This window comes from Coffea arabica, chromosome 9c (assembly GCF_036785885.1).
Source record: "Coffea arabica cultivar ET-39 chromosome 9c, Coffea Arabica ET-39 HiFi, whole genome shotgun sequence".
NCBI classification, from domain to species: Eukaryota; Viridiplantae; Streptophyta; class Magnoliopsida; order Gentianales; family Rubiaceae; genus Coffea; species Coffea arabica.
Window position 1 is genome coordinate 4070811 of NC_092326.1, and position 12124 is coordinate 4082934.

Genomic DNA, 12124 nt, shown 5'->3' on the forward strand with positions numbered 1-12124 from the left:
AATCAATTGAATCAATCAAATCTGATCAATCGTCGGTTGAATTGGTTAAAATCAATAAAAATTGACTTTTAAACCAATTCATGCTAAACTTTTTTTTTTTAAAAAAAATTAAACTCTTTAAATTTACATAATAAATAAAAGAATAAAAAAATTTGAACTAAGTTAAACCAATTGAACCGATTTGAACTGCGAATAAAAAACTCATCAAGTCCACTTAAAAGTCCAGGCAAAGAAACCAATACACCAAATTAGTTGGGGTAAATTTTGCCTCATCATAAAGGAGGAATTGGTTTTTGTCACTTGAGGACATTTGATCGAGCACTTCTTCATCAAGTTTTCAAGTCTAAATGTTTTCCTCGTTGCAGATTTCTTTCTTGCAGAATCAGGCTCGAAGTCTTGAATGCTCCCAATTAAGGAAAATTGTTAAGTCCCTAAACTTATAAATACCTTCCAATTAAGAAAAATTGTTAACAAAATCTTGAATGTCGTGGTGGTCGAAGTGTCCCATTTTATAAGGGTTTAGGGATTTAAGTGTCCCATTTTATAAGTTTAGGGACTTAAGTGTCCCAATTTATAAGTTTTAGTGACTTAAGTGTCCCATTTTGAATTTTAGGGACTAAAGTGAGTAATCATCCAAAGTTTGGGGGGACAAAGTGGAATTAACCCAATTTTGGGTTCAAGAAAGTTCAACACGTCTTCGGTACTGTCATAGGAGGCTTGGAGAACAAGGGTCTATTCATTGACGGATGTAGTTTATCTATAGTTAATATCATATCTCATGACCAACAAACTTAAAACTCAATGAAAGTAAGCAAGGAATTTGTCAAATCCCAATTTGATGAAGATAATCGTAAATTTTATGAGTGATTTTTTTTCAAATTTTTTTTAAAATACGCGCAATACGTAATTTTAAAATAATCACATTTGACAACATTTAAATGTGGTAGATTTCTTATAGAGAGTTAGAGCTTTGTCGAGATCGAAATATTTAGCATGCTATAGTTTTTCAAACAGATTAAATCAAATCTCATTATACAAAAATCAACTCTTGGCTTGCTCTCTTGTAATATGTTGATTGCTTTCCCATGTGGAAAATTTCTGCGCTCATATGTTACTCCATTCTTAATGACATATCATCCTCATGAAGAGACATGTGGTTTTGTGTAGTTGTGTTGTGTACTTTTATTATATTTTTGTTTTTTTTTTTTGTTTTGGTAACAGAGGAGGAGTAAGATTTAAGAAGCGAAGAGGATGAATGAAGGGATTTGAACTCAAAATTTCTAAAATATTATCATATACAGTGCTAATATTTTGATACTTGCTCATCTAAATAACTAAGTAATACGATATTCAAGAGATTTCTTGAAATTGAACTAATATATGCATAGAAATTTCCAATTTGTTGATGTGGGATATTTTTCTTCTTTTTATATGAACATGGAACCATCTTAACTTGATGGAGTCATTTTTATATGTAATTTAATAGGTTCATAATGGTATTTCATTCTTTTTTACTTAACTTTACTACCCTATTTTCTTCTTGATTTCTTATATTTTCCCTTTCTTGTCAATCTTTTCTTTTTCTAAAGAAAGATAGGATTTGGTTTCTTCTAACTTTGTACGAAAATGAGCTATGAAAATTAGCTTTTGTCTTTGTAAATCATAGTGTGCTATAGTTAAAAGTAGCCAACTTTATTGTGTTGTTTTTTTTTTCTTTCTTATTATTGGAAAGTTACCATGAAGCTCCCTTTTTCTCCCTTGACAAAAGATGGAAAAAATGCTTATCGTAGTTTCCTAGTTAATCCTTCAACAAAAATATATTTTCCACATTTATTTTAACTTAAAATGTTTAGGTAAAGCTCATTTTGGAGGTTAAATTGATAGATATTTATTGAATATCCAAAGGAATATTCTCCAAAAAAAAAAAGAATATTCAAATGACATTTTACGATTAAGATGTCAAAAGACAAATCTATAGTACCTTCAAAATTGATAAAACCAACTTTTTACAAGATAATAATTGTTTACCAACTTTATAAAAAAGTTATCTTTTTTTCCCCATGTTTTTACCCCAAAAAGGAAAAAAGATATTAATTACAATTGCAAAACCCAAAAAGGAAAAGAGAAGGAAATTGCGATGATGACTCTGAAATTAAACAAGTGACGAAAAATGGAAGAAAGAAAGAAAACGTGGAAAGCAAATAGGATATTCCCTAGTACCAAAAGCACAAAGGGCATTAAAGGAATCTAGAGCAGCTCCACAGTTTATTTTATTTTTGTGGCAAGCACTTTCCTTGTAAATATGATTTAGTCATTTAATAACATTATCCAGTCACCAACTTTCACTCTCAACCATTCCAAAAAATCATTATTATAATAATACCACATTACATCATATCACCATATTTAAATGCAACATTCAATTCGATCTTATCATTAATAGTAGCTATCCAACATCAAAATCCCGAGTGAAACCATTAGGTATTTCCACTGAAATCGACAAACTTAACTCTAACATAATCCCACGGAAGAATCCCAAAAGGCGCTAACTTTTAGAACCTCCTATAAAACTTAAATCCTATACTCACAGATCCCAACAGATCGATGTGGGACGCAGGACGGAAAAACAGGAAGGTCATATACATACATACATATATACACACACATATATTATTCTATTTGAAATTTTTAATTTTATTCTATCTATGAGTTATGAAATTACTATTTAATAAGAGTTAAATCATTGGTGTAATATTGAGAAGAATTATTTATGGCGTTTTAAGTAGAATTTTTTCAGGGTACTTTTCAATGAAATAAAAAAAGATTTCTACGTACACTTTCTTTTTTTGTTTATCTTTAGAACATAAGTGTTTTTATTCTTTAGTAGACTAAATAAATCCACAAGCTAATCTCAAGATTTTTAAGAAAATACACCTAATGAATTAGCGTGTAATAACTTTTAAACTGATCAATCAACATAATCCAACGGTTAAGGTGCTTTGTAGCATGCCTTGTATTTTGCACTTACTCCCATATATGCACATTTTTGAAGCTTGAACGTTGAACCCCACCATACCCTATAAAAGTAAAACAGCCACCATTTATTTCAGGGTTAAATGCATAGAGTAACACTTTAACTTTTATTCAAGTTGCACTTTGTCCCTTCCTACTACTAATTGAATAAGGACTTGTGAAAAGTATTTTTCAATAATCCATGGAATCTCTTGTCTTTCTTTGAGACTGCTTTCTAAAAAAAAAAAATCGTATTTTTTAAATTAAATTAATTTTTTGTTCATCAATATGCAATTGATCAAACCGATAGTAGTAGTTATTGCTCTCATTTAACATGTTAAATAAGTAGAAAATCTCATATAAATAACACTCGATAATCTCTCGCTTTTCACCACTTTTCACGTTTCGCTTTTTGTTTCTTTCTTCTAAAGAACATCGCTAGATTTTATCGAGCAGATCTAAGACTTGTGGTTTGTGGATGATAATAATAGCAGTGCATGTATCACTATATAATTAAGCAGAGGCTATTAGAAGCATAAAAAATGTTGCATATTTTTCAAATTCTTGGTTTTATTTTTTAAGCTAGTTGCCAGCAATAATTAGGGAATTTTGTTTTTCATTTTTATGCTGCTTTGTGTACAAAAAAATTAGTTTAGATATTCTATTTTTTTATTATCAAACGCGTCTGAAAACATGCTAAGATTTGAATTCATTAAATTTAAATACTGAATTGAATTATCAAATAAAACCTTAGTAGTAAACTGGATAATAATGTTTAAGTACAACAATGAATAAGTTTGAAAGCTAGTTGACTTTAGGTCAAGGAACAAATTACTTATTCATAAATTTTTTTGAGGGGTAAAATCTAACTTTTATAAGTTTTGGGGATCTAGTAGATGCAGTCAACTAAATTAAAACCTCCTTCTTATCCACTCCACCTTTCCCTAAATTAGTTTTTAACTATATTTAATTAATCAGTTTATAGTTAATGCTCAATGGGAACTCCTAAACAGTTGTTCAAGTGTTAGTATTTTTTTTAAAAAACAAAAGATGAATAGTTAGTTGGAAAAGAGAGATGGAATCATATGCAACCTACGTGACAAAAAAAGAATTATAAAGGTAATAAATTTTAAAATCAGGTTACTTTGGGTAGATGTTTCGAAAGAAGAGTTATTTTGACAATAAACTCTTCTTCTCAATCATTTTTTCCCTTACTTTACCTTTTCATCTAATGACCTGATTTTCTCTCTCTTCAATTTATTAAATCAAATTCATGTAATCCATAATTAGAAAAAATATATACTCTAATTCTCCTATGTGAGAGCGCAAGAGAGAGAAATAAAATCAAATAAACAAATTAACCAGATATTACAAACAAAAAGTAAGCAAGACAAACCTTCAAAAAAAAAAACAACGGCATGTCTCTTTGCTGGTAATACTTCACTTCCTAATTTATTTTTTCTTTTTTATTTTCTTTCTCTTTCGAGTTTCAAAGAGTTGTCTTTATCTGCTTCTATGGGTGCATTGCATATATACATATAGATGTCCGTTTTCCTTTCTTTCTCTGCTGAGCAGGGGTTGTAACTGAAACCTTATTTTCGTATATTTCTTGCCCAAAATCTGGAGTGAGTTTGCCTTGCTTTCTTGAAATTCTGCTTCAGGCATTCTTTGTGCTTGTAGTCTCTGAGTTGTTTAGTGTCAGCCATTTTCCCGCTGAAGTTTGTGTCTGTGTTTGTTTTTCGTCAGTTTATGCCTTTTTTTTTTGGTCTTTTTGGGGTTGGTTTTAGGAATTGTTTGGTTGGTTCAAGAATGCCGAGGTTTAAGCCTTGAATTTTTTTTTTAATCCTGTCCGTTTCGTGAATTTCTATGTGCTTTTAGATAGCATTTGTTAGTAAAAGGTTTTGGGGGTTTGGAGAAAAAATGGTGGTAATACTGTAATTTTGGTGCAAAAGTGTGCTTATCCTTCTTTTTTTTTGGGTCCTTCAGCTTTTTTTTTTTTTTTTTTTTTTTTTTTAATGATGGGTATATGATTCTGATAATTCGATGTTGTCTACTTTATCTATTTTGTTGAATTGTATATCTATTAATTGACAATTTAAGTTTTTAGGTATAGTTTATGATAACAACTGCTGAACAGTCAAATCGGCCTATAATAAATCTTTTAGAGTTATTGCTATTGTGTACATTCTTTTGATCATCGAGTGTTGACCTTTATTTGCTTGCTTATTGTCTCTGCTTAGAAGTGTTAGTTCTCTGTACTTGTGCGTTTGTGTTCAAATTTTGGATTATGTAACTATCTTGTGTTATTATGCCTGCTTTATTTGCTTAATAAGTCAAAGTTTAAATACACAGGGTTGAGGCTACTTACCTACATTCTTCTTGTCCTGTTAGACTAAGAACTTGGGCGTCTTTATGTGGTGGAGTATATACTTAATCAATTATCATACATTGAGAACCATTTGGGAAATGTGGGGACTTTGGCAGGTTGTCAGCTGTATGAGCATCCTTCATGCTTGTTTTGAATTTCACTGTTAAGTGTAGTGACGTAAAAAGTCGGTTAATGAGCTAGCTCATGCAACCCCTTGTTGTTGGCTGTTTTGATTGCCACGTTCTTTTGCTTGAGCATCTGTTGTGCTTGTTTTGAATTTCACTGTTAAGCGTAATGACATAAAAATTCAGGTTAATCAGCTAGCTCTATGCAACCCCTTGTTGTCAGCTGTATTGATTGCCACATTCTTTTGCTTGAGCATCTTTTGTGCTTGTTTTGAATTTCACTGTTAAGTGTAACGACAACAGGGACCGCAACCCTGTGTGAATGTTTATGTCAGTGAAATATGGAGGATCTATTCTCATTTAAAATCTAGTGAACTAAATTTGTTGGCAAAATACAGTATTGAACCTCATAAATCATAACGTTTTCTTTGTTGCTTGGAATGAAACATCCTGTGATTTCTTTGGTTTCTTATTCCAACGTTGTGGTGTCATTTAGGTCCTTCAACCAATCCCTTGATGAGTGCGTCTGATGATATGGGAACTAGTGTACGGAAGATCTTTTCTGGATCTAGTGGTTACCATGCCTCAACCGATGCTGCACTTTTTTCAAGTTCATTACCCGTTCTTCCCTGTCAGAAGTGTATGCACTTTCCATACTTTCAATTCTGTATTTAGAAATAATAAATTTTTTTTCCCAAGAAAACAGTTTATAGTCTACTCTGCTTGCTAAAATGTAGTGAATGCAAAAGATGCCAACCAAACTTGCCAATCAATTGATGATGTCTCCGCCAGCTTGAAGAAATTCCACCCACATGTGGGTGGTAATGATGTACTTGAAATAGACCAGAATCATGCAATTGGAAGCTTGCTTCCTGATGATGAAGATGAACTTTTAGCTGGAATAGTGGATGGCTTTGATCTGGGTGGGTTGTCTCATCATGTGGATGATGCGGAGGACTTCGATTTTTTTGTCAGTGGAGGTGGCTTAGAATTGGAATCAGATTCTTTGGAGAGTTTAAGTATGGGAATTTCTAATGCTAGTCTTTGTGATGGTTCTCCCAGCAATGGAGTGGCTCATTTTGGACTTTCAAATGGTGTGGGAATTGTTTCTGGAGAACATCCACTTGGAGAGCATCCTTCTAGAACATTGTTTGTTCGTAACATCAACAGTAATGTTGAGGACTCAGAGCTCAGAAGTCTCTTTGAGGTAACCTTTAGTAGTTGATATTTGAAGGAGACTATGAAATGGAGAACTTAACTGGTACTTTCTAAGTCAATCAGGGTTAGATTGTATTAAAGCATTTCCATGTATTATAGCCTATTACATACTTTCTTCTGAAAGATAAACATTAAATTCACTTTGGAGGTACTTTATATCAAGGGGTTGTTGGGTTCATTCTGTTTCTTGTTTGGCATTGAGTACCATGATTTTAAAACCCAGGACTGTGAACGTCTGCTAAATTTAGTGTTTTCCCTCCATGAGTTTGGAGGATATGTTTTCCCATGCCAGACCCAAAACATGATACAGGTTACTCTTCACCACATACCCGGTGAGGTTAGCAAACTAGATCACTTTTGTCCTTTCTCGAAGGAAACAAATCAGCTTTTTAGTTACACAGCTTAAACTCCATACTTAGTGTCCTTGGCATTATGGAGTCAACCTTTTCATTTGCAACCTCCTTTGGAGAGATCGAAGTCAATTTTTGGAGGTTTTCCTTTTCTACAAGCTAAATGGTTTAGGAATGTGAAACAGTATTTGACCTATAACCTTTGTTGTCTGATTATTAATGTAAAATAATTGTCAATTTTGTGACTGAGTGTTCTTTTTACTGTATAATAGCAATATGGGGATATCAGAACACTTTACACTGCATGCAAGCATAGAGGCTTTGTGATGATATCTTACTATGATATTCGTGCTGCACGAACTGCTATGCGGGCGTTACAAAATAGGCCGCTGCGCAGGAGAAAGCTGGACATCCATTACTCAATCCCAAAGGTTAAATCTGACATTTTTACTAGTTGCTAGTAAAAGTTTGCCCTTTTCTTTATATCTGTTTCTTTACTTTTTGTGTCCCCTTCTCATTAGGATAACCCATCAGAAAGGGATCTTAATCAAGGTACTTTGGTAGTGTTTAATTTGGATCCATCTGTGTCAAATGATGACCTCCGACAGATATTTGGGGCTTATGGTGAGGTCAAAGAGGTGAGAGACTTCTCTTAGGTGCTTTTTTTTTTTTCATTGGTGATTTACGATTTCTGGCCCTGACATTTTAGGATATGGTCTTATTTTGACATCAAATCCATCTTTATGTGAAAGCAGATTAGGGAAACACCAAACAAGCGACACCATAAGTTTGTAGAATATTATGATGTCAGAGCAGCAGAAGCTGCGCTGAGGTCCTTAAATAGGTGTGACATAGCTGGGAAGCGCATAAAGCTTGAGCCTAGCCGTCCTGGAGGATCACGTCGAAAGTATGTAGTCCTGATTAATTTTTGTTTCTCATTTTTGACGTTTTGCTTGGTTTCCTTTTTAAACCCTCTAGAAGCTTGTCTTCTTTTTTGCTCATCAGCTTTAGCCATATGCAATGAAACTTCCAGAAGGGAAAGAAAAATGATAAAATAATTTGATCTATGTAAAAGTCTTCGTCATCTAAAATAGTTGTAAAACCATAAGAACCATCGTGACTTGGAGTCTTGAGTTTATCATTCTTTTCCTTTCGTTGAATAGAGTTGTATTCATCATATATTACTGATATTGATGCTTGTATGAATTTTGCAACTTCTTTTTGTCTTTTACTTTGGGTTCTCCTTGGTACTTTTGCTTCTTCATCTTATCTGAATGTTTTATTTTGTCTAAGTGGTTCCATGTATTGACTTCTAGACTTGTCCACACTGCTTGTGTTTGGATCAGTGGTATTTATGCCAATATGGAAAAGATGAACAATGATCTCTTCCTTTTCCTGTCCAACAAGGAACTAAAATGTGATAACAATTGGCTTATAAAAAGTGTTTGTTTGAGTAGCAAATAATTTTGCTGCTTTTTTTTTTTTTTAAATTGTGCCACTTAGGTTCCTTTAACTTATGATGTGCATTTTGTATCACATTATGTTTAGTCATTCTTGATCAAATTTAGATATTTTCATTATCACTACTGATAGGCTTAGGCTATATAAGCTGCTGTGTTTATGTTATTCTTATCCACCATATTGTTGATTGATTCAAGTTTTACATTTTTATGCATATGGACTATAGTTTTATGTTCCAACTGAGTCATGATCCTGAACAAGATGAATCTCAAAGCTGTTGTCATCAAGCTGCTTCTTCCATTGGTACTTCGCCCCCAGGTGAGGCCTAGTCAGGACAGTTTTTCCAGTAAAATATGTCTGCCTTGCTCATTTGTGAATCTATTGAGGGTCCTCTAAAATGTCTTGTAAACCTTTCGGACATGTTATGATTCCCGTATTTCTGGCAGGTGATTGGCCACAGTTGGGCAGCCCTTTGGAACATAGTCCTCTGCAGAGTCTTGGTAAATCCCCTGGTTTAAGATCTGTCAGTCCAACAATGGGCAGCAATTTGCCTGGGTTAGCTTCTATTCTGCATCCTCAATCCTCAAACTCTATGAGGGTTGCACCAATTGGCAAGAATGCTGTGAGGAGCAGTTATTCAGAACATGTATGGGCGAACAGGAATTCAAATGTGGGGGCTGCCTCTCAACAGACTCTTTCCCTTCATAAGCCAAACTCAAGTCAGTATTCTGGTACTGTGTCTTCTTTTGGTGATTCAAGTTCAAATGGCTCAGGTGTTGAAACATTAACTGGACCTCAATTTCTCTGGGGAAGTCCAAAGCTATACCCAGAGCCAACTGATCCCTTGGCTTGGAGAGGGAAATCGGCTGGACATCCTTTCACATCTAATGGCCGTAGCCATGGCTTTTCATTCTCCAACCGTGTGTCACTCTTTGGTTCATCTTATGGCCACCACCAGCATCATCATCATCATACTGGATCTGCTCCATCTGGCGTCCCTTTAGAAAGGCACTTTGGTTTTTATCATGAACCTCCAGAGACATTTGTCAAACCCAGTTTTGGAGGTGTGGTGTATGGTTATCATGACAGAAATTTGATGATGAATGTGAGTGGTAGTGGCACTATTTCGGTTTCAGGAAACATGTCAGAAAATGGCTCTCCTAGTTTTGGCATGATGTCTTCTCCTGGATTTGGTCCTATGAGTTTGGGTAATGGTTATTTGTCTGGATTAGCGGCCACCAGCTTGGAGGGTTGTAGTGAACGTGTACGTGCCAGACGTGTTGAGAGTAATGGGAACCAGATGGACAATAAGAGACACTTTCAGCTAGATTTAGACAAGATTACAAGTGGTGAAGACACTCGAACAACACTTATGATAAAGAATATTCCAAACAAGTAAGAGCGGCCTCTCAGTAGTGTTATTTTCAAGTTCACATGAACAAAAGTACGATGTTAAATCTGGATATTTAACAATTTTCTTCCTCTAGGTATACCTCAAAGATGTTGCTGGCTGCTATTGATGAAAATCATAGGGGTACCTACGACTTCTTGTATTTGCCCATTGATTTCAAGGTAATCTCATTCATGTATTTATTATGCTTTTGCTGTTTTTCTTGACTATGACTGTACTGATACACTCCTGTCTGCACATGAAGAATAAGTGCAATGTCGGCTATGCATTTATCAACATGATGTCCCCAGAATACATACTCCCATTTTATGAGGTTTGTCATCATTCTTTCTTGAGATATTGGAATTAGGAATAGTCATTTTTTTCGTCAATGATAAATTTAAAGCTTTAGAATCATGGACTGGGAGACCTGCGTATCTCCTTCTGCCTGCTCAGTTTCCGTCGTGCATAATAAATTGGATGTGTTTTAGCACCATGGAGATGTACTGAGGCTACCATTCTTGTTTAGGCATTCAATGGAAAAAGATGGGAAAAGTTCAACAGTGAGAAAGTAGCATCTTTAGCATATGCTAGGATTCAGGGGAAGATGGCCCTGGTTTCGCATTTCCAGAATTCAAGTTTGATGAATGAAGATAAGCGCTGTAGGCCAATTCTTTTCCATTCAGAAGGCTCGGAATCTGTTGACAAGGTAACATGGCCAATTATTGTACAAGAGCAACTAATAATAACAAGCTATTTTCCTTGGTCTCTTTGCATTGATTAGCAGCTTTTTTTCATCTAAGATAAAATTTGCAAATCTTTCCACTACGGTTTTCCCCATTTACTATTGGAGGAAGACAATTGGACAGGTTGGTGGTGTGTGGTTGTTTATTGGTGATTAGGGGAGTTTTAATTTTCAGCTCTAAAATTCAGGATTGAGATAAAAATGGTTGCTGACATGCCTAATCTATCTAGGTCAATTGGGAACGTCTTCCTTCCAATTGTTTGAACATCCAAGCTCGTCCATTAGATGGTTCAGAACCTATGGATTCTCCTGGAAATGCAGTGGAGCATGGTCGATGTGATAAACTAGAGCAGAGCTGGCAGTAACATGGGGTGGTCACATGCCATGTTAAAGGTTGGCTGTGGGTGGTAAACACTATCCTACCAGTGTATATGTGCACAAATGTAGGAGATAAACCAACAAGAATTGGACTTGACAGTTCTATATTATAAGTTGGCATTTTGAGACTATAGGGTTCAGATAGGGTCCTGTGGCTTTTGTTTAAGATCCATGAGAGAATATGGAAGGCAAAGTTTGCCTACATGTAGGGAATTATTCGATTTTTGTGTAAGTTGAGATTGGGAATTCAATCTCTATAGGAATTCGCTCCTGCAAGGCCATCGCAAGAGGGTCTGAAAGGTTGCAATTTTTGGTTTACAGACTTAGGAACAGAGTTGCTGCTGAATGTCTGTATAGCAGGAAGCAAACCTTTTTCTAATTCTATATCAGTACTTGTTATTTATCAACCTTTTTTTATTTTTTATTTTTTTGATTCTAGTAAATTTTATATACACTGTGTGACGTCCCACATCTCCCTAAGGCGAACCAAAGGGTATCCGCGGACGCCTGCCCAACTCTCGCCAGGACTCAAGCAATTCCATTCAATTTAAAACCGGACTAAACACTTCGAAGAGAGTAACATGAATATAATAATGCGGAAGCGTTCAAGTTTAACAAGTCACTTAACATGTAACCATTACATCGGTAATCATAAAACAACTTAAATTTAAAATACACGTCAGGATCCAAACTTTTACATTTCAATTCCAAAAGTACAACTCAAACCAGGGCCTAGTCAAAATATAGCAGGAGTCTTAACAAAAGTACAACGAAGGGTTTTTCCATACTTCTCCAAGATTCGGTCCTGTTAAGGAAAACAAAACTATAGGGTGAGCTAAACGCTCGTGAGGCCAAGAACACACATGCAAGCACTTTGTTCAAATAGCAATTCCAAATTTTATAGCATAAAACCATGATATTTCAATAATCAATCATTCGAACAGAAAAAGTAATCAGAAACAATTCAAGGATATAGTAGCTCTCAGGAGCTAAGTTCCACTCGCTCTGCCGATGTCATTCGTATACCTTCCCGCGTTGACCCTTCTGTCAACCGGGTCGGTATTTTCATTTCCGTAG

The 12124-nt window shown here is 34.8% G+C and overlaps 1 protein-coding gene across 2 annotated transcripts; it reads left to right on the plus strand.

Moving 5' to 3' along the window:
- Positions 1-4320: 4320 nt before the first annotated feature.
- On the plus strand, positions 4321-11454 carry LOC113717030 (protein MEI2-like 5). Of its 2 annotated transcripts, none has more exons than XM_072064710.1 (12): positions 4321-4444; positions 6002-6145; positions 6243-6712; positions 7346-7504; positions 7595-7711; positions 7829-7980; positions 8761-8852; positions 8981-9929; positions 10022-10106; positions 10190-10258; positions 10454-10633; positions 10900-11454. In XM_072064710.1, exons 2-12 carry the CDS (start codon positions 6022-6024, stop codon positions 11032-11034), a joined length of 2532 nt encoding a protein of 843 aa, XP_071920811.1. In that variant the 5' UTR covers positions 4321-4444; positions 6002-6021; the 3' UTR covers positions 11035-11454. The 2 variants fall into 2 exon arrangements, with proteins under 2 accessions (XP_071920811.1, XP_027097469.1); XM_027241668.2 differs by lacking the exon at positions 4321-4444 and adding an exon at positions 4499-4637.
- Positions 11455-12124: the final 670 nt, after the last annotated feature.